Source organism: Mustela nivalis (genome assembly GCF_964662115.1).
Source record: "Mustela nivalis genome assembly, chromosome: 7".
Taxonomy (NCBI): Eukaryota; Metazoa; Chordata; class Mammalia; order Carnivora; family Mustelidae; genus Mustela; species Mustela nivalis.
Genome location: NC_139026.1, coordinates 37,640,875 through 37,664,837, shown reverse-complemented (window position 1 = coordinate 37,664,837; position 23,963 = coordinate 37,640,875). Strand labels below are relative to the sequence as shown.

The window sequence follows — 23,963 nt, the reverse complement described above, 5'->3', positions numbered from 1 at the left end:
GAATTCCAGCTCCACAATTATCAGCTTATACCCACTGGAAAGTCCCTCAAGCTTTATTGGCCCTAAGGTTCCTTCTCTCTAAAATGGGAATGATGATAATCTTATCTACTGTATGAAATCAATAAAATTTAAGGGCTCAGACACCAAGCAAGCATTCTGAAAATGTTTATTATTGCGACGATTTTTATTTTCTCAGTAGGACTGGACTGGTAGCTTGAGGCGTGAAGAGCATCCCTAGTGTTTCAACCACAGTAAAGCCGTTTGTTTATGTAGTCTCTCATTGTTGGAGGAATCAAGTACTCCTTTTCTTGAGGGAGGGAGAGCTGGTATTTGAGTCTCCTTCTGTCCCTCTCAGTATAGAAGGATAAATATTAAGACAGGCTGGAAATCTCTGAGACTTCATTCTTCCTTGCCCATAATAAAACCCTTTGAATTTAGCCTTGTTCCATTTATCTTACATTGAAAAAAAAAGTCAACAAAACCTCATATAGTCCCCACTGCTTTCACTCCTTTTAAAAGATCTCTTTCATGAGGAAGTGAAAATGCAACGTGGAGAGTTTGGGGGACAGGAAAAGAACAATTAATCTCACGAAACAACTGAGGGTTGCGGGGCGGGGGGGAGTGTGGTTGGGTTATGGACACTGGGGAGGGTGTGTGCTATGGTGAGTGCTGTGAAGTGTATAAACCTGGAGATTCGCAGACCTGTACCCCTGGGGCTAATAATACATCATATGTTTATAAAAAATAAAAAATAAAAATAAATAAAAAACAAGAAGGCTAGGATATGAAGGATAAGCCAGGAGATCAGAAATAGTCAGTACAGATTATTGCTGGGGTCCACTAGTAGATGAGCATGTAAATTGAGCAACAGCAGAAATGGTGAAGAGGAATAACAGATATGTGAGTTATTAAAGGGGCACACACAAAGGAACTTAGTGTAGACTGTATATAGTTTGGGATGGAGAGGAAGGAGGACTCCATATTGATTCTTGTCTTTCTGGCTATGGTGATTTGATAACTGTTACCATGACAATCCAACCCTTTTGTCCCAAATGAAAAAGTTTTATAATTTACTAATGTAATTGTTTTCTTTTTTAACTTAAATGCTGTTAATAAAGATGAGTAGTTTAACATTTAAAAAAAAAAGATCTCTTTCAGGAAAATGGGTAAGGATAAAGGTCACAGCCACGAAAGTGGAGACACCTAGATGTCTCCAGAATATGACAATACAATTAATTAATTAATTAATTAATTAGTAATACTTTCTCTCACTTGAGTTTCCAGAGGTTCAGGATATAGTTTTAAAGAGAAGAAAGAACTTTGTCTTGTTTTCCACTTTTCCAGCCTTGGTGTCCATCTGCTGTAATATGTCATTTATTGATGTCATTGGTCCCATTTCCCTGAACAAGTGGAACTGATGAAAAACCCCACATTTACCAGCTATAGAGAATGTCACAGACTATACAGTTTTAGAAACTAAATTAGATAATGCCTATTTAAAGCATTGTCTTTCCTTAGAAGATATCTTCAGTGCCTAGGAACAAGGAAGTGAACTGTTTCCATGACTACACTGGCCACTTATTTCCAATCTCCTGATATTTAATTTCTGCTCAAGGTAGATTTAGAAACTTTCATATCATTGCTCACACATTCAAATGGATTGGATACTTGTGGGATGTCAGACTAGCCTTGGAAAAACCATACTTTTTGTTCACAGCTTTGTAACTGAGGAGAGCTGTAAGGGATTTAAAGAGGAAACCCACAAAAAGCATCAGTGATGACAGAAAAAGGAAAGTTAATATAGCTTGAAAAAGAAAAACATGGTAAAAATGCTTTGAAACCCAGTAGTAAACCATATGGTATTTGTTATGATTAATACATTGAACATTTCCTCATAACTCCCCAGACTAAAAAAGGCAAGAAATTTATGTTACAAATGAACGAATTGATGGACATATTGCACAGGTTTTATGTTCTGGAATGCTAATTATAGTTATGTATTTAAATCCTTTTACACTGTACTGGTTCTGGGTAAACTGGCGAAATCACATTATCAAATACAGTATTATTGACTTAAAACAAATTCCATTACATCAAACCAGATGTCACAAAGAAAACTGAAAAGCAAAGGCTGTCCAATTACTCTCTGGAAGAAAGAATATTTCCTCAGAATGTATCTTAGAAGAAGATATATACTTGGAAGAAAGACACATATAAGGATATACTAGGTTGTATTTCAATAATCCACAAATACAGTTGAAATTAAAATTGACCTGAGGGGGGAAAAATGTGAATAGAACTCATCTGAAATTTTAAATCTGCTCTAAATAGGACAGCAGAGGATTACAGTACAAGAAAGCTCTTACAGAGAGGTCAGCGAGAGTATGAAATGTAAGTGAATCCTTCCCCTAAACTGTTACCAGGACTGCGCTCCTAAAAATGAAATGAAATCTGTTCAGAATCCCTGTGCCCACAGGATAGAGTCTGACCTCCATAGCACGGCATGCAAAGCCTCTTGCAGACAGCACCCAGCCCCAGAGGTGGCCTTGCCAGCCTGATCCCTGTTCCTCACGTACCCCAGGCTTTTACCACCTGAGCCTGGAACTAAGCACTTTGTATACAAATACAGTCTCTCATTGGATCATCACAATAACCTTGCAGAGTAGATACTAGTCTCCTTCCCATTTTAGGAATGAAGAAACCAAGGCACAGAGTGACTTAGTAACCTGCCAAAGATTAGGGACTAATCTTGCCATAGTTGCCAAAGACTAGTGATTAGTAACTTGTCATGCTAGTAAACAGAGGAAAGAACATGATATTCCCCGAATACACAGTGATGATGATAATCATCCCAATTTCCTTTTTGGTTCCTATGCTTCATTCATCGTTTTCTCTTTGTCTGAAATTCCCTTCTTACCACCTCTCACCACCACATTCTCTTTCTGGTTAACCTGTACTACCCTTTAAGATTCAGATAAAACATCATAGACTCTGGAAGCCTTCTCCAATGATCTCTACTAAAATTGTTTTCTTCCTTTCTTCTCAACAGCTTTTTGTTCATGTTACCAGCTCAGCTCTATGCATTTGGGATTTAGTAAGGGATTTGCATATCTCTTTCTTGAGATTGGGAAATCGGAATGCAGGAATCTGGCCTTACTTAACTTTATTTAAGCACTCTTCCTAGTATATAGGTTTTCAAAAGCATTGGCTTAATAAAAATATAAAAAAGGTAAAAAAAATCAGAAAATCTCAGATTCTTAGGTTTTGGAGAATCAAAAAATGAAAGTTCCTGAGAATCAAAAAATGAAAGTTAATCAAGTATTTCCAATATATATGTACATACAGTCTTTCAGAATATCCACCTTATTTTTCTGATATAGTAAACATAAGTTTGCACAGGCTTTTAGTGTTTTTGCATATTCTAGAACATGCCAGACAAAATGGAGAGAAATAGATTTGAAATTAAAAAAAAAAAAAAAAAAAGCCCACTGGGGTAACTGGGTGGCTCAGATTGTTAAGTGTCTGCCTTTGACTTGGGTCATGATCTCCAGGTCCTGGGATCAAGCCCCACGTCGAGTCCCGTGTCAGGCTCCGAGCTTAGTGGGGAGCCTGCTTCTCCCTCTTCCTCTACCTCTCCCCCTACTGTGTGCTCTCTCTTTCTCTAATGAATAAATAAAATCTTAAAAAAAAAAAAAAGCCCACTACTTATAAATCTCTCTTTTTATCTTTCGGATCCCAAACCAGTCCAAATTGTCATCCCATATGAAAGCCATAGTACCTCTATAATCTTATTTGTTCGAATGCCCGATATTGGAGTGTTTGACGGCATACACGTTGTAATTGAAGGAGGGCCAAATATGACCAAGTCCTTGAAACATGACAATAAAATAACTGTTGGCAATTTAATCCCAGGCACAGAATATAATTTTTTTTGTTTACATCATCAGTGGGACTAAATTAAGTAATAAGTATTATGTGCCTGCAGTTAAAACAAGTATTTTGGGGGTGCCTGGGTGGCTCAGTGGGTTAAGCCGCTGCCTTCGGCTCAGGTCATGTACTCGGGGTCCTGGGATCGAGTCCCGCATTGGGCTCTCTGCTCAGCGGGGAGCCTGCTTCCTCCTCTCTCTCTCTCTCTGCCTGCCTCTCTGCCTACTTGTGATCTCTCTCTGTCAAATAAATAAACAAAATCTTAAAATAAGTATTTTGGGATTTAGGTGTTTTCTTGATTTTGATTTTGTGTACCATTTCATATTAGTAAGCTACATTTACTTCAATGGAGTTATTTTCAAAGCTCTTCTAAAATAATTACAAATGCCTTTCTCCTGAGCCTGATCTTTCATTGCTCAAGTATGAAGAGCTAACTTTATGTAAAATTGACAAGTCCTGAATTTTTATATCTATCCATTAACAAAAAATGTATGTGCATATTAATCAGAACTTAAAATGACTTATTTTAAGAGTGAGGAATGTGAATAGTTTTAGGCAAATTATGAGAACTAGGCTATATTTTTTGAGTCTAGAGACACTTAATAGTGTCTCTCAAAGCATATAATCTTAGCATGTGTTCGCTCTCTCCATGCTGCCTTTTGTCTGGAAAGAACTAGTATATATTTTCCCCACTTCTTTGAATATTTAAAATTAGTGTGTATTATATTTGTTCATACCAATACTTATGTTTTGAATTTAATTTTATTTAAATTTATTTGACAGACAGAGATTACAAGTAGGTAGAGAGGCAGGCAGAGAGAGAGGAAGGAAAGCAGGCTCCCTGCTGAGCAGAAAGCCTGATGTGGGGCTCGATCCCAGGACCCCGGGATCATGACCTGAGCTGAAAGCAGAGGCTTTAACCCACTGAACCACCCAGGTGCCCCAATACTTACGTTTTGAATTTCATATCAATTTTGGTTTATCTTTTCTTTAAGTCACTCATAAATTCTACAAATACTCATTTTCACCATCAAAGACACATGAAATTCATCTAAGCTATTGACCTAGTAGATATAGAAATGAATGGCACAGAGTAATAAATGCCAAACAAAAATCATATGTAGTCCTAAAAATGTAATATTTTTTACTATAACATATCCAAGTTCTTCACGTTTTTCTCTTTCACTCTTTAAATGTACACATATATTATTATATTACTGTGTGTCATTTCTTCTCGAATTGTAATCTTTCCATTACTGTTTAAACTCAAGTTTTCATAAAATGCTTCCAAACTGATATCACCAGTCACATACTGTAATAGTACTTTAATCAGCTCAGTATATGTTTATACTTTATTTTTGTTTGCAATTTTTATATACTTTTTATATCATATCTGTATTCTCTGTCTCTTCCTTGTGTTATAAATCTTTATGGGCAGCATTATATTTGACAGTTCTTGTCTTTAAAAATAATTAGTACTTGATCATCTAAATATATCAATTTTGTGATATAAGTGGCAAAATATATCGATATATAAGATGACAATCTAAAGCAGCAATTTTTTTAGTTTTTATGAAAATTTTTTTTTCCGTATGCTGAATGGAATCTTTAATTTGAAAATATAACCCATTAAAACTCATCAGATAAGATTTGATTTTAGCTTTAGCCAATATTTGATACAAAGAGGATTCTTTTACTCCCTTGTCTGGACTTTACATTTTTCTCTCTGTTGTCCTTTTAGTGTATGGTAATAGACTCAGAAAGCTTTAATCTCTTTTTTTTCTTTTGGATATCATGCAATTTGCACTGTGAATTTCCTGTTATGTAGTTTTTGTGGCAAAACCAAAATCAGCTGCTTGTTACAGTGTTTTCAATGACTCTGAGTATTGCCACTGATTATTATATTTGATAAACTGTCATTTGATATATAAACAATACTTTAAATTAGGATATAAAGGTGGTTGATTAATAAACTTTATTCTTTACCCGAAATTATGTTTTTTCCCCCTTTACAGGGATAAATTAAAAGAAAAACCCAGTTAGAAAACATATAAATTGAATTTAAATGTGTTGTGTGTTTTGGGTAGGTCTGGAATCGCCATCAGATATCCACAAGGGCAAAGTGACAGACTCTTCCATAGAGATTCTCTGGAATCGAGTTGATGGGAATTTCCAGCATTATGAAATCACATGCCTGAACTGTACTGCTGCTCTCATGGTACGTTACAGGTGGCTCTTGGAGGCATTAACTCGAATCTTTCATGCTGAACCCAATATTACTGTGTTCTTACATTACATGGTAGTGAAATTAAATAACTCCCATGCTTATTTGGTTGTGCTGAATTGTGGAACATTTTTTAAATGAACACTTGCTAATTTATTCTTTTGGATGGATAGGTCCAGAAGGTAGTTCAAGAAGCAGCTACGTTCTCCCACCTGGATCCCACCACAGTGTACGCCTTCTCAATTCACCCTGAAAGGGGAGGTTTTAAAGACAGCCCTCCTAATGTCAAAGAAATACAAACAGGTACAGCCTGCGTAAGCACTTTAGGTATTATTCCGTGTTCAGTTATTTGTTTCATTCTTTAGGGAAGATTTAGAAAATAGTTTGTTCTTCCCGTATTTTCTTTATGGACAGACAGTTGTCATCTCTTGTCCCTCTTTCTGTTTCCCTTTATATGGGTTAGAATAACCTCTCTTGTATATGTATTGCCAGGCAGTAGTGTGACTAGTTGCCTGGGGTCTGACCAGATTTTCCATTTGTGATCCAATTCCTTCATTGTTCAGTTAAGCAGGCAATGAAGTGACATTTCCCCAGTGTTAGCAATTTACTCTCCATGGCAGATGGTGATTATTCTAAGCTAGTCATATGAAATAAAAGACGATTGGGAAGGATGTATGTAAAATGTATGCATTTTCATATCTAGATGAAGTAACATTTTCAACTATCCTACTAAAATAGCTATTTTAGTGACTCTTGACACTGATGTTATGGGAACATTGATCTATGTGTTTAGAAACTGGTCATATCTGGTATTCCTTTACTGTATTAATACAGAATGGAATTGGGAGAGAATATCTTGGCAGTTTTGTTCCTTTCTTATACATGGAAGAATTTTAGAGACAAAACAAAATACATATTATACACTATTTCGTTTAACTTTTTTTCCTTAGGAAGGAAGGGAAGCATTTCATGTTTAGATTGCAATGAACTTTCCTGCTGATTAACCTTGTCACTATTTGGTATTTAATTAGAATGAGTCCGAAAAATCATTAAATATTCCTGAGATTCATGGGGTTGGGAAGAAAAATAATTTTTTCTCTGCCCTTCTATGTCCTTGACTGAGACCCAACACCACCCCGCCACCCCCACCAACTCCTCTAAGACAGATCAACAGAGAGAAATAAACAGAAATTTAATAACAAGTATACTTCCTGCTTATGTAGAAGAGACCCAAGGAATCTGAGAAACTTCCTAAATGGTCTAAACAACCACCTTAAATATCATCTCCAGCTAAAGACAAAAGAAAATATTGAAGGGGTAAGAGAGCCAGTTATGGGAGGCTACCAGGAAAAGCACAGAAAACAAATGTAAGGTTGTTATGGAGATTTAGGTCTGTCTTCTCCATTGTTAAGAGTTTCTAAGAGATTTAGTCAGGCTTCTCTCTCTAGTAGAGAAAGACACTGTTATGAATGGAGATTTCCCTTATAAATGTGTCTCTTAAAAAGGGTAGCTTTTACTCAGTTTTCAGAGTTTCTCCTGTATCTGCTGTTTATTAAAAATAACCAGCTTGAAATAATCCTTATGGCAAAGAGGAATATTTTGGGATGGCATTTTCTGCTCCTTTTTAATGGTTGCCCAGAACCAAGATATAATCTCTCCCTACATTTTGAGGCAAGGGAAATGTTGGCTGCAGTACTACAATAATATATATTGGCTCCATTTTAAAGTTTAAAATGATACTTGCTGTTTGTTTGTTTCTCTTTTTTGACTTTTAACTTTTCATATGTACCAGGAAGAATAAAAGGACTATCTTGCTTACCCTCAGAGTTTACAGGAAGTAAAACAAATCTTGGGAGTGTTTCAAGGCTGTTTTAGAGCAGGTGCTTTGTGTGGTAGAAAATGTTATTTTATGTGTACGTTTTAATGATATAGCCCCGAGTGCCGTTGAATTTATGAACCACAGTAGAAACTCCAATGCAATAACTGTTAGCTGGCCTTCAGCTAGAAGTCTTCTGGATGGATACATTATTTCAATATCCAGCGAATGCTTAATGAAAGAGGAAATCCTGCCTTCCACAGAAAGGTATGAAAATATCGAAGAGAAATTGTGTTACATTACATGGAACACGAGATTAACATTTTATATATATTTTTGAAAAGCTATATTAGTGGCTTAATATAAACAAATTAGAAGAACGTAAGACAACTTTTTGGACTATAGTGTGATTAGAATACCTGAATCAGATGTACAGTAACAAATCCTTTCTGCAAATAAATAATTATAAACCAATTCAGGATGGCTCATGCTTATATATATAATACACAGTTTTCGACTTAAATGAATTACTCTGTGTAAGCAGCTATGGTTTCTCATTAACATTTGTGCTTAAGCATAGCAGATTATTTTCATGAGAGGCAGTAAAAATACTATAAGACTTTAACATAAAATCCTTTCTGTAGACAGTATGAAAAAATGGGAGTTTTCCAAATGTTTCTGAGCGAAACGTTTTAATACTTGATTTTTTTTAAATGTGTAGGACCTTCACATTTAATAGCTTGTCTTCAGGGACTGACTTTTTAATTAGCATTGTAACTACCAAGGGACTGAAGAGAAGCCATCCTACTGTCCTCGTGATTAGCACTTGTAAGTTTATTTTATATTTAATTGACTTTTCATGGGAAAAAATAATGGAAATGATTGTGTTTAAGCCAATATCTAATTAAAAATGAATGAAAATGGAAGTGGTTTATGGCATGCTTGAAGAAAAGGAGCACTGCATTTATTCGGAGAACGCCTGAGTTATATTCCTGCCTCCACCGCTTATTAGTTATGTGACCTTGGGCAAAACTATTAAGTTTTCACTTAGAAAATGAGAATAATTATTCCTGCCTAGGTACAAAATCTTGTTACTAAGATCCAAGCGCAAAGCTCTTTGTGCAAGTGCAAAGTACTCTAAACCTCAAGCTGTTATTGTCACGAAATAATATTTTTCTAATATTTTGACTGTATTTAACATTTTATGAAGCACAAAACAAAACTTAGAGTATGAACAAATAAATGGCACTGTTATTTATTTATTTATTTATTTAAAGATTTTATTTATTTATTTGATAGAGAGCACAAGCAGGGGAAGTGGTAGAGGAAGAGGGACATGCTGAGCAGGCAGCCCAACATGGGACTCTGTCCCAAGATCCTGGAGTCATGACCTGAGCTGAAGGCAGATACTTCACTGACTGAGCCACCCCCCCAGGCGCCCTAGCACTGTCTTTTTAATTGCATTATTTGGGTTCAGTTTGCCTCTTTTGATCTTATTAGCATCACTTTCACGTAAGCTCGTCCCGAACATATGCAGTGTTCCAAAAAGCCCTTTCCCATGTGGGGCCCAGCCACATGCACCTGTGCTCAGGTACCAGTGCCCTATCAGTGTGAGAAGGGGCTTACTCTCAGAATTTGCAGTGTGGAGGAATAGAAAGCACAGGAAGATGAGCAACAGCCAGGTCAATTCCTGGAAAAGACACTAAAACATCTGAGCTGTTACAATTTACCAGCATGGTATTATGTGCTTAAGTCACCATATTGAATCTGCCTAGGCTACCTCAAATGTAGGTTAAGGCTCAGAGGTGTTCATTACTCATCATGGAAGGTGAGATTTTTAACCCAGTTAACTAACTCCAAAACTGATAGGAACTTTGCAGCCTCTCACAAAGACCATCCTAAGAAATATCAGAAATAGATGAGAAACAGTTTCATTTGGATAAGTTTTATTAAAAAAAATTTTTTTTGTGGGGTGTCTGGGTGGCTTAGGTCATGATCTCAGGATCCTGGGATCAAGCCCCGCATCGGACTTTCTGCTCAGCAGGGAGCCTGCTTCCTCCTCTCTCTCTGCCTGCCTCTCTGCCTACTTGTGATCTGTCTGTCAAATAAATAAATAAAATCTTAAAAAAAAAATTTGTCAGTGCAAGTTTCTTTGCTGCTTTGATCTGAGCTGTGCCATTATCACTGCCACCTTCACCCTCATTGTCATCATCAAATTGAGTGCTTGTTGTGTGTCAGAGACTGCTCAGGATTTTCTATCCTTTATATCACTTAATTCTGAATGACAACTTCTATTTTTTTTTTTTTTAAGATTTTATTTATTTATCCGACAGACAGAGATCACAAGTAGGCAGAGAGAGAGGAAGGGAAGCAGGCTCCCAGCCGAGCAGAGAGCCCAATGCGGGGCTCGATTCCAGGACCCTGAGATCATGACCTAAGCCGAAGGCAGGGGCTTAACCCACTGAGCCACCCAGGCGCCCCTGAATGACAACTTCTATTCTATCGATCATAATGAGATGCATATTTTTACATTTTTTTCTAAGTGAGGAAACTGAGGCTTGGAGAATTCTAGTAGCTTATACAAGATAACAAAGATTTGAACTTGGTTTCCCTAACATAAAATTTTGCCCTTGTAACAACTGTGCTTCACAAGGAAGGCCACTATATCTGTCAAGGAAGGATACTACCTACCCACTCTTGGCTCTGTGACTTTGTACAAATCCTGATTCTGTTTGAACCTCAAGATCTTCATCTCTACTCTGGGTTTAATAATACTTTCATATTTCATGATGTTGTTTTGGCTGTGTTTTCCAAGACAAGGCAACTCTTTTCCTTGATAAGATAAGCTAAGAGATTTGACTCTTATCTTCTACTGTATGTTAATGATTTTTTTAATCTTTCTGTACCTCTCTTTTCTGGAAGCCACCTCAACTCCATTTGAAGTAGGTGGGATATTAATAAATTATAAAATAGAGCTAAAATATATTATGAAAATTTTGAGGTAAAATAAATTAATTCCAGTTAGGAGGGAATATGCATCACAGAAAAATAAAATGAAAAAGATGGTGATTCAGTGACTCAGGTTTAAATCTATCACTGAGCTGAATTCTAATAAACTTAAATCAATATGTAAGTGGGCACAAAAAATCTTATGCAAAATTTGAATTTTAGGGATGAAATCATTCCAATAAAATATTAATGTTTTGTTTCCCTGAGTTAAAGAAAGCAATGCAATATGTCAGTTTTTAATATAAATTAGAAATAGAGTCATGTTACCAATTTGAAGGATAAGATTCAAGAACATTCTCAGATACAGCATTTAAAGGGAAAAGGAGTTTGTGAACTTAAGACAAGGGAGATAGATCAGTCTCTTCATGCAGTGTGTAAAATTGTAAGTTAAAGGGGGGGAGGAGTCAAGATGGCGGAGAAGTAGCAGGCTGAGACTACTTCAGCTAGCAGAGATCAGCTAGATAGCTTATCTAAAGATTGCAAACACCTGAAAATCCACTGGCAGATCGAAGAGAAGAAGAACAGCAATTCTGGAAACAGAAAAACAACCACTTTCTGAAAGGTAGGACCGGCGGAGAAGTGAATCCAAAGCGACGGGAAGATAGACCCCGGGGGGAGGGGCCGGCTCCCGGCAAGCGGCGGAGCAACCGCGCACAAAATCAGGACTTTTAAACGTCTGTTCCGCTGAGGGACATCACTCCAGAGGCTAAACCAGAGAGAAGCCCACGCGGGGTCAGCGTGGCCTCAGGTCCCGCAGGGTCACAGAAGGATCAGGGGTGTCTGAGTGTCGCAGAGCTTGCGGGTATTGGAACGGGAAAGCCGGCTGCAGAGACAGAGCCGACAGTAAGCTCGCAGCTCGGTGTTACCTTGAACCGGTCGCAGGCTCGGTGAGCTCGGAGTGCGGCCGGAGGTCAGGCAGACGGGAGTAACTGGGCGCTGTTCTCTGAGGGTGCACTGAGGAGTGGGGCCCTGGGCTCTCAGCTCCTCCGGGCCTGAGACCAGGAGGCTGCCATTTGTATTCCCGTCCTCCGGAACTCTACGGAAAGCACTCAGGGAACAAAAGTTCCTAAAAGCAAACCCAAGCTGATTACTCACCCCGGCTCCTGATAAGGGCGGTGCAATTCCGCCTGGGGCAAAGACACTTGAGAATCACTACAACAGGCCCCTCCCCCAGAAGATCAACAAGAAATCCAGCCAAGACCAAGTTCACCTACTGAGGAGTGCGGTTTCAATACCAAGGAGAGCAGCAGAATTCCAGAGGAGGAGAAAGCAAAGCACGGAACTCATGGCTTTTTCCCTGTGATTTTTTTAGTCTTGCAGTTAATTTGATTTTTTTTTTCATTTTTTGTTTTTTTTCTCGCCTTCTGGTTAAATTTATTTTTTAACTTTTACCTTTTTCTTTTTTAACATTTTTAAACTAGTTTATCTAATATATATATATATATATTCTTTTTTATATTTTTATTTGTTTTCTTTTTTTAAAATTCTTTTCTTTTTTTTTCTTTTTTCTTTTTTTTTCTTTATTCCTTTTTGAACCTCATTTTATCCCCTTTCTCGCCCCTCACGATTTGGGATTTCTTCTAATTTGGTTAAAGCATATTTTCCTGGGGTTGTTGCCACCCTTTTAGTATTTTACTTGCTCCTTCATATACTCTTATCTGGACAAAATGACAAGACGGAAAAATTCAACACAAAAAAAAGAACAAGAGGCAGTACCAAAGGCTAGGGACCTAATCAATACAGACATTGGTAATATGTCAGATCTAGAGTTCAGAATGACAATTCTCAAGGTTCTAGCCGGGCTCGAAAAAGGCATGGAAGATATTAGAGAAACCCTCTTAAGAGATATAAAAGCCCTTTCTGGAGAAATAAAAGAACTAAAATCTAACCAAGTGGAAATTAAAAAAGCTATTAATGAGGTGCAATCAAAAATGGAGGCTCTCACTGCTAGGATAAATGAGGCAGAAGAAAGAATTAGTGATATAGAAGACCAAAGGACAGAGAATAAAGAAGCTGAGCAAAAGAGGGACAAACAGCTACTGGACCACAAGGGGAGAATTCGAGAGATAAGTGATACCATAAGATGAAACAACATTAGAATAATTGGGATTCCAGAAGAAGAAGAAAGAGAGAGGGGAGCAGAAGGTATACCTGAGAGAATTATTGGGGAGAATTTCCCCAATATGGCAAAGGGAACAAGCATCAAAATTCAGGAGGTTCAGAGAACGCCCCTCAAAATCAATAAGAATAGGCCCACACCCCGTCACCTAATAGTAAAATTTACAAGTCTCAGTGACAAAGAGAAAATCCTGAAAGCAGCCCGGGAAAAGAAGTCTGTAACATACAATGGTAAAAATATTAGATTGGCAGCTGACTTATCCACAGAGACCTGGCAGGCCAGAAAGAGCTGGCATGATATTTTCAGAGCACTAAACGAGAAAAACATGCAGCAAAGAATACTATATCCAGCTAGGCTATCATTGAAAATAGAAAGAGAGATTAAAAGCTTCCAGGACAAACAAAAACTGAAAGAATTTGCAAACACCAAACCAGCTCTACAGGAAATCTTGAAAGGGGTACTTTAAGCAAAGAGAGAGCCTACAAGTGGTAGATCAGAAAGGAACAGAGACCATATACAGTAACAGTCACCTTACAGGCAATACAATGGCACTAAATTCATATCTCTCAATGTTACCCTGAATGTTAATGGGCTAAATGCCCCTGTCAAAAGATACAGGGTATCAGAATGGATAAAAAAACAAAACCCATCTATGTGTTGCCTCCAAGAAACTCATTTTAAGCCCAAAGACACCTCCAGATTTAAAGTGAGGGGGTGGAAAAGAATTTACCATGCTAATGGACATCAGAGGAAAGCAGGGGTGGCAATCCTTATATCAGATCAATTAGATTTTAAGCCAAAGACTATAATAAGAGATGAGGAAGGACACTATATCATACTCAAAGGGTCTGTCCAACAAGAAGATTTAACAATTTTAAATATCTATGCCCCCAACGTGGGAGCAGCCAAATATAAACCAATTAATAACAAAAACAAAGAAACACATAAACAATAATACAATAATAGTAGGGGACGTTAACACTCCTCTTACTGAAATGGACAGATCATCCAAGCAAAAGCTCAGCAAGGAAATAAAGGCCTTAAACAACACACTGGACCAGATGGACATCACAGATATATTCAGAACATTTCATCCCAAAGCAACAGAATACACATTCTTCTCTAGTGCACATGGAACATTCTCCAGAATAGATCACATCCTCAGTCCTAAATCAGGACTCAACTGGTATCAAAATATTGGGATCATTCCCTGCATATTTTCAGACCACAATGCTCTAAAGCTAGAACTCAACCACAGAAGGAAGTTTGGAAAGAACCCAAATACATGGAGACTAAACAGCATCCTTCTAAAGAATGAATGGGTCAACCGGGAAATTAAAGAAGAATTGAAAAAAATCATGGAAACAAATGATAATGAAAATACAATGGTTCAAAATCTGTGGGACACAACAAAGGCATTCCTGAGAGGAAAATATATAGCGGTACAAGCCTTTCTCAAGAAACAAGAAAGGTCTCAGGTACACAACCTAACCCTACACCTAAAGGAGCTGGAGAAAGAACAAGAAAGAAACCCTAAGCCCAGCAGGAGAAGAGAAATCATTAAGATCAGAGCAGAAATCAATGAAATAGAAACCAAAAAAACAATAGAACAAATCAACAAAACTAGGAGCTGGTTCTTTGAAAGAATTAATAAAATTGATAAACCCCTGGCCCGACTTATCAACAAGAAAAGAGAAAGGACCCAAATAAATAAATCATGAATGAAAGAGGAGATCACAACTAACACCAAAGAAATACAAACTATTATAAGAACATCCTATGAGCAACTCTACGGCAATAAATTTGACAACCTGGAAGAAATGGATGCATTCCTAGAAACATATAAACTACCACAACTGAACCAGGAAGAAATAGAAAGCCTGAACAGACCCATAACCAGTAAGGAGATTGAAACAGTCATTCAAAATCTCCAAACAATCAAAAGCCCAGGGCCAGACGGCTTCCCGGGGGAATTCTACGAAACATTTAAAGAAGAACTAATTCCTATTCTCCTGAAACTGTTCCAAAAAATAGAAATGGAAGGAAAACTTCCAAACTCATTTTATGAGGCCAGCATCACCTTGATCCAAAAACCAGACAAGGATCCCATCAAAAAAGAGAGCTATAGACCAATATCCTTGATGAACACAGATGTGAAAATACTCAACAAAATACTAGCCAATAGGATTCAACAGTACATTAAAAAGATTATTCACCATGACCGAGTTGGATTTATTCCAGGGCTGCAAGGTTGGTTCAACATCCGCAAATCAGTCAATGTGATACAACACATCAATAAAAGAAAGAACAAGAACCATATGATACTCTCAATAGATGCTGAAAAAGCATTTGACAAAGTACAGCATCCCTTCCTGATCTAAACTCTTCAAAGTGTAGGGATAGAGGGCACATACCTCAATATCATCAAAGCCATCTATGAAAAACCCACCACAAATATCATTCTCAATGGAGAAAAACTGAAAGCTTTTCTGCTAAGGTCAGGAACACGGCAGGGATGTCCATTATCACCACTGCTATTCAACATAGTACTAGAAGTCCTAGCCTCAGCAATCAGAAAACAAAAGGAAATTAAAGGCATCTAAGTCGGCAAAGAAGAAGTCAAATTATCACTCTTCGCAGATGATATGATACTATATGTGGAAAACCCAAAAGACTCCACTCCAAAACTGCTAGAACTTATACAGGAATTCAGTAAAGTGTCAGGATATAAAATCAATGCACAGAAATCAGTTGCATTTCTCTACACCAACAGCAAGACAGAAGAAAGAGAAATTAAGGAGTCAATCACATTTACAATTGCACCCAAAACCATAAGATACCTGGGAATAAACCTAACCAAAGAGGCACAGAATCTATACTCAGAAAACTATAAAGTACTCATGAAAGAAATTGAGGAGGACACAAAGAAATGGAGAAATGTTCCATGCTCCTGGATTGGAAGAATATATATTGTGAAAATGTCTATGCTACCTAAAGCAATCTACACATTTAATGCAATTCCTATCAAAGTACCATCCATCTTTTTCAAAGAAATGGAACAAATAATGCTAAAATTTATATGGAACCAGAAAAGACCTCGAATAGCCAAAGGGATATTGAAAAAGAAAGCCAACATTGGTGGCATCACAATTCCAGACTTCAAGCTCTATTATAAAGCTGTCATCATCAAGACAGCATGGTACTGGCACAAAAACAGACACATAGATCAATGGAACAGAATAGAGAGCCCAGAAATAGACCCTCAACTCTACAGTCAACTAATCTTCGACAAAGCAAGAAAGAATGTCCAATGGAAAAAAGACAGCCTCTTCAATAAATGGTGCTGGGAAAATTGGACAGCCACATGCAGAAAAATGAAATTGGACCATTTCCTTACACCACACACAAAAATAGACTCAAAATGGATAAAGGACCTCAATGTGCGAAAGGAATCCATCAAAATCCTTGAGGAGAACACAGGCAGCAACCTCTTCGACCTCAGCCACAGCAACATCTTCCTAGGAACAACGCCAAAGGCAAGGGAAGCAAGGGCAAAAATGAACTATTGGGATTTCATCAAGATCAAAAGCTTTTGCACAGCAAAGGAAACAGTTAACAAAACCAAAAGACAACTGACAGAATGGGAGAAGATATTTGCAAACGACATATCAGATAAAGAACTAGTGTCCAGAATCTATAAAGAACTTAGCAAACTCAACACCCAAAGAACAAATAATCCAATCAAGAAATGAGCAGAGGACATGAACAGACATTTCTGCAAAGAAGACATCCAGATGGCCAACAGACACATGAAAAAGTGCTCCATATCACTCGGCATCAGGGAAATACAAATCAAAACCACAATGAGATATCACCTCACACCAGTCAGATTGGCTAAAATCAACAAGTCAGGAAATGACAGATGCTGGCCAGGATGCGGAGAAAGGGGAGCCCTCCTACACTGTTGGTGGGAATGCAAGCTGGTGCAGCCACTCTGGAAAACAGCATGGAGGTTCCTCAAAATGTTGAAAATAGAACTGCCCTATGACCCAGCAATTGCACTACTGGGTATTTACCCTAAAGATACAAACGTAGTGATCCAAAGGGGCACATGCACCCGAATGTTTATAGCAGCAATGTCCACAATAGCCAAACTATGGAAAGAACCTAGATGTCCATCAACAGATGAATGGATCAAGAAGATGTGGTATATATACACAATGGAATACTATGCAGCCATCAAAAGAAATGAAATCTTGCCATTTGCGACAACATGGATGGAACTGGGGCGTATCATGCTTAGCGAAATAAGTCAAGCAGAGAAAGACAACTATCATATGATCTCCCTGATATGAGGAAATGGTGATGCAACATGGGGGCTTAAGTGGGTAGGAGAAGAACAAATGAAACAAGATGGGATTGGGAGGGAGACAAACCATAAGTGACTCTTAATCTCACAAAACAAACTGAGGGTTGCTGGGTGGAGGGCGTTTGGGAGAAGGGGGTGGGATTTTGGACATTGGGGAGGGTATGTGCTTTGGTGAGTGCTGTGAAGTGTGTAAACCTGGTGATTCACAGACCTGTACCCCTGGGGATAAAAATATATGTATATAAAAAATAAAAAAGTAAAAAAAAAATTGTAAGTTAAAAATCCCAATTGTAATAACTTCATAATGAATTCTGCTGTGAGAAAAATGGTAAAATTCATAGTTTATATGATTTTATTGTAGGGAGAGGCTTTCTAGAAAATTCTTTTCTCCCTTCCATTGCAGAGTTGGGGAGACTGAGATTCAGGGTAGATAACTTACATAAGATCACATAGTGCTAAATTGGACTGGAAAAACCTCTATATCCTAGGACTCTTCCATAGTGTGACAGTCAAGTTTTTTTTTTAATTTTTATTTGTTTTTTATTTATTTTCAGTTTCATCAACATATACTGTACTATTAGTTTCACGGATAGAATTACGTGATTCATCAATTGCCTGTAACACCCAGTGCTCATTATATCAATGACCCTCCTTAATGCCCATCACCCAATCACCCTTCTCCCTACCTGCCTTCCCTTAAGCAGCCCTGTTTGTTTCCTGGAGTTCAACATCTCTTTTGGTTTGCATCCCTCTCTATTTTCATCTTATTTTATTTTTTCTTCTCTTCCCCTATGTTCCTCTGTTTTGTTTCTTAAATTCCACATAGGAGTGAATTCCTATGGTATTTGTCTTTCTTGGATGACTTATTTCACTCAGCATAATACCCTCTAGTTCCACCCACATCATTGTAAATGGCAAGATTTCGTTCTTTTTGATGGCTGAGTAATATTTCATTGCATATATGTAGCACATCTTTATCCATTCATCTGTTTATGGACACCTGGGCTCTTTCCATGGTTTGACTCTTGAGGAAAATGTTGTAATCAATATTGGGGTGCAGGTGCCTCTTTAAACCACTGTGTTTATATCCTTTGGATAAACCTAGTAGTAGAATTGCTGGATCATAAGGTAGCTCTTTTTTTAATTTTTTAACTTTTTGAGGAAACGCCACACTGTTTTTTAGAGTGACTGCACCAGTCTGCATTTCTACCAATAGTGTAAAAGAGTTCTACTTTCTCTGCAGCCTCACCAGAGTTGTTTTCTGAGTTGTTAGTTATAGCCATCTGACCAGTATAAGCTGATATCTCATTGTGGTTTTGATTTGTATTTTCCTGATCCTGAGTGATGTTGAGCATTTTTCATATGTCTGTTGGCCATCTGTATGTCTTCTTTGGAGAAATATCTGTTCATGTCTTCTGCCCATTTCTTATCTAGATTTTTTGAGTGTTGAGTTTGATAACTTCTGTATAGATTTTTTTAAAAGATATTATTCCAGTGTCTTATTTTGTTACCCTTATTTCATTACCCATAGATCCAGACCCACCATCAGATTTGATGACCCACCACCAGAAAGAAAACACAATATATTTGTCTTGGAAACTTCCACAAAGAGGCTTTGAAAAGTTTCAGGTAAATAACAGTGCTGCTATCATACAACATAGATGTTTAGTGGGATCTTTATTTCACTCTTTGTTTTTATCTTTTCTTTTGCGTAATGATTTTGGAAACTTTTCTACTTTTAACATAAGATTTTCCTCCAAAGTAAATTTTCTATTTACTGCTTTAAAAGTACAAGGTTATCATGGCAAGTGTTCAAATATGAATCAAAGCTGATACTTTAAGATTACGGTTTTCAACAGAGGTAGACGTGTGCACACATAGTACAGAGAAGGGAATAAAGGGACAATGGTGCTGGGGAGTAATGCTTCTGTGACAGCACTGGCCAGACAAAAATGTGAGCTGTTAAAGCTGGGTGATGTGTCATAAGCTCCCTTTTAACCTTATCCAAGCGATTTAGTTGAGTGGAGATTTGTGGCCAAGAAAGTGGGAGAATAAGATATATGGAGAAGCCACTTTTTAACTGTATCTTTTGCTATTTGTAGTAAACATGTACATTTTTGTTGTCTTTTGTCATTAATAATGTAACCAAGCATCACATTAATATATCCACCCTGCATCCTACATTGTATGGTTTACAGAGTAAGCTGCCAGAGACAGCACTACTGCTTTGTATTCTGTGGGGGCAAACAACTTTTCCATACTTTCATAGCAGTAGGAGATGATAATTTGAGTTACAAATAATAGAAAACAATCTGACATAGTTTAAGCAATAAAGAAAAAAACCGCATTAATACAAGAGTGCTTCATGGAGACCAAGGAAAAGGGTAGAGCTGGGTGTTAGGAAGACCTGTAATGTATTTTATGCCTGTGGAGAATCCACGGGTTATTTTCTTTTTTGTCTACTTCTACTCATCTGCTTGCTTTTTTTTTTTTTTCCCCCTAATGACCAATTTTCTTCACTAAGCAATCCATGTGGTGAGGGAAAGAGTGCTGTATACAACTTATGAGTATAAATGGTGTGTTACCAGCCACAGAGAGACAGATTCTCCTTAAATTCCCATGGGGAGGACTGTGATTATTCCAAATTGCATTAGACACCTAGTACAGTTCCAGTTAACTGTGCTTCTAGGTCCCAAATCGTGTAATACATGGTGCCCACAGGTTTGTGGGGGAGAGGTTATAAAAACAATCATTAGCTTTATGGCAAACATAGCAAAAGATGTTTCCTAGAAATAAAAAACAATACAGAATTTAATAATTTATAGAATCAGTGCAATCTAAAAGGAGCCAGAACAATAAAATTCCTAGATACATGATATGAACAGATTAGTACATCTGGGTTTTATATTTGAGTATGAATTTCTTGACAATAAAGGTCAGTAAAAGGAGCAAGATAATGCACTTGTATAAAATAGAGAGTCTTTTAGTGCTTCCCCATTGTCCTTCTAATGTGCACGCTACTGAGTGTGACCTTCAGAATCAGACTCTAACAACCTGTCTCATCTATTTTCTCAAGACTTCATATTTCAGCAGAATTATATTGCCTACAATTATCTACATAGTTTGTGTTTTCTTGACTCGATTCCTTAGTCATGTCCTTTTAACCAGAATACATTCTCTCCCGTTTTTCTTTGACAGTTCTTTAAGACCCTGCTCAGATATATTCTCCCTGTGAAAGTTCCCTTGAACACCAGTTATCAGTCTCCCATACCAGAAATCGTGCATAATCTTTGACTTCTTTTTCTTTATGTCCATATGTACTTGTTGACTGAATCCTGATGATTCCAACTTAGAATTATTGGGAAATTCCTACTTATTCTTTCCATTCCCTTTTTCTTTACCTCTGTTCAGGCTCTTCCCATTATTGTTGGCTCCCTTGTGCTCCAAGGATCAAGCTGACCCCAGGATAATCCTAAATCTATTGAAACTTCATCTTGTTTCTTTTCCCTGTATTCATCTTAAATTTCAGGCTTATATTGTAAATACATTAAACATCTTACTCTTACTTTCCTCAATAGTACACACCCCTTTGAGACTCATCCCTGTAAGGTATTTCTCTCTTAAGTATTTATTGGCATATTTTTATTGTTACCATATTATGGCAGATGGCTTCCCCAGCTATTTCCAAAATAATTATTTTTTCTCTTCTGTGATCCATACAATTTTCTGTTTATGTCTTTGTCACAGCCTTTATACAACATACTTGTTTTTAAAATTTTTTTATTTGAGTATAGTTGATACATAACGTTTATTAATTTCAGATATTTACCACATACTTGTTTTGATTGCTCACCAGGAATGTCTTTGGATGCCAAGAGAGACACAAAAGCACTTCACTAATATTCAAAACAAATTGAGAATTCCCAGAGGGGGATAGGCTTATATAAGGGTCCAATGAGGAGAAGAGCAAATAGAAAGGAAGAGAGGTTGAGTTTGGTTTTTATTGTGATTAGAGGATAGAGCTGGAGCAGGGGCTTCCTGGAAGAACTAGAAGCTGGGAGGTTTGAAAATTTCCTGCTCTCAGAGGCAAAGGGATCCAAGTCTTTCTTATCTTGAGGCCCAGATGTAGGGAAGACTGGAAAGAAGGGTGAGGATCTCAAGGTTGTCAATAGTCAAGTAAAAAATGGAGTTAAACTCTTTATATTATAGTAATTTATTAATTATATATGATTGATAGAAATAAAGTAAAAAGGAGTTATCATTATTATTTTTTAAAAGATAGAGGTATGGTGTATGCCTTCAGGCTGAGTTGAAAGATTCCTGGAACAGTAAAATTTCATTCATTCAATAAATCCAACATTCAGCATTAAAAAAAATTATTCCTTCAACAACAAATTCTTGTCTTGATGGTGCTTATATTCTAGGAGAATTGCAGATATGAGAAAGCTAGTGACTAGAATGGTTAAAAAAGCCTGGAGGAGGGAAGATTAAGCTTAAATCCTCTGAAATCAAAAGGAAAGAGAGCATTATGGGTTAAAAGCCTTGGTTGATTAACCAAGGAAAATTTTTAAATGAACTATCTTAAATGAAATTTTCAGTCTCAGTCACCAAGTATTATTAATTCCATTACTGCAGTATAAATTCCAGTTGGCTCCTCATGGTTTCTCAGAAAACCAAACCACCTAAAAGTTCTCTACCAATGTGAAATGATGGAGTCTGCCTGGCATACAAGATCATAAAAGTCTATGTCACAGTTAACATAAGAAAACAGGTATCTTATATTTCTGATGATATTAGTAAACATTGACTTCAACCAGTTCTGCCCTTTTCAGAGGAATTAAGCTCATAGTGATATGCTTATGCAGAATATTCTGGCAATAGATTTCATAATAGGAGTTTCTTTACAAAACAGAAATCCTTGTGTATTTTTTTTTCTTTATACTTTTATTTATTTATTTGACAGAGAGATCACAAGTAGGCAGAAAGGTGGGCAGAGAGAGAGGAGGAAAGCAGGATCCCTGCTGAGCAGACAGCCCGATGTGGGGCTCCATCCCAGGACTCTGGGATCATGACCCGAGCCGAAGGCAGAGGCTTTAATCCACTAAGCCACCCAGGTGCCCCAGAAATCCTTGTTTTGTTTTGCTCGGCATTCTGAGCATTCAAAATATAAAGACAGAACATTTTATTAGTATGGACAAACTGTGAAATTCATTTGAACACCAAATATTTGTCTAGTGAATAATCCTCTGAAACTATTAGATTGCTAGCTTTCTTTTCATGAGCCCTGGGAGTGCAAAAAGATTTATATCATTTCAGAGAATCTCATAACTGTAACAGAACTGAAGGTGTACTGTATTCCAAGCATGAAAATAAACATTGGCTCCCACATTTAAGACCTAAAAGAATTCAGTGTGAACTTAGAAAAAATCATATAGCTGATATAGGACATCAATGGAAGTTTGCGATTTCCCTTCTTAATACCTTTCAACTATTTTTTATGTACTCTGAATTATGTTATAGACCCCTACTGTCCAATAGAAATACAATGGAAACCATAAATGAGAACCATATTTATAATTTTAAATTGTCTAATAGAGACATTAAAAAAAAGTAAAAAGATACAAGTGAGGGGGCAGTCCAAGATGGTAGCATAGGAAGCTCCTGAACTCATCTCCCACAGGCACACTGAATCCATAGCTACAATGGAACAGTTCCTTCTGAAAAAGACCTGAAGACTAGATGAAGAGCTCCTTTCCAACAAACAATAAAAGGGTCAGATTGAGATGGGTATGAGAGGCTGAGAGGCCAAAAACCCCATTCCTGCCACAGTAACCCACAATAGGGAGGGATATCACAAACCTGGAGCTTCTTCCTGAGAAGCAAAGTGTCCATACCCCACATCAGACCCCTAAGACCTGTACTGGAATGATGAACTCCCAAAACATGTGGTTTTGAAATTCAGTGGGGTTTATGTCCAGGGGACCCAAAGGACTGTAAAATATTGAGATACTGCTCTAAGGGCTCTCACACATCCTTCCTGGGACCCAGCTGAAAGAAGCTGTTTGAAAAGCATCTAAACTATATATGAAAGAGATTCATTTGCTTATCTTAAAGTTTCTGTTGGAAAGGCAGTAGCCTCTTGGGACATTGCCCAGTGACAGAGGTCTTAACAGGAACGATTTTTGTGTTTTTTCTCTACCATGCTAGCATTGGTGGGCATGTGTAGTTCCTACATTCACCCACTGGCCTGGTAAAATCAGTAGGTGTGCCCCAGTCCTGCCCGCTCCTGCTGCCAAGCTAAAGCCATAAGCATAGGCACATAGTCCTCACAGGGAATGCTTCTTGATGTGGTTCCAATGGTCAGGGTGTTTGTGTTTCTGGGTTCCATGGGATAGAAACAATTAGAGAGATAGTTTTGGAAGGACACAAACCCCAGGGTACTTCACAGATCACAGAGTAAAGCACACCCCCAGTCTTGCTGTGAAAAAGGCCTATTTAC

The 23,963-nt window shown here is 37.5% G+C and overlaps 1 protein-coding gene across 1 annotated transcript in view; it reads left to right on the top strand.

Annotated features, from left to right (window-relative positions):
- The window catches only part of LOC309870212 (tenascin-like), a gene marked incomplete at its 3' end in the record, with an annotated part of 61,593 nt that overhangs the window by 21,079 nt on the left and 16,551 nt on the right, over positions 1-23,963 (top strand). Inside the window, exons 11-15 of the mRNA XM_082742416.1 lie at positions 6,015-6,145; positions 6,325-6,454; positions 8,084-8,234; positions 8,689-8,795; positions 18,996-19,093. Coding sequence (XP_082598542.1) covers positions 6,015-6,145; positions 6,325-6,454; positions 8,084-8,234; positions 8,689-8,795; positions 18,996-19,093 — 617 coding nt within the window. The remainder of the gene's footprint in view (positions 1-6,014; positions 6,146-6,324; positions 6,455-8,083; positions 8,235-8,688; positions 8,796-18,995; positions 19,094-23,963) is intronic.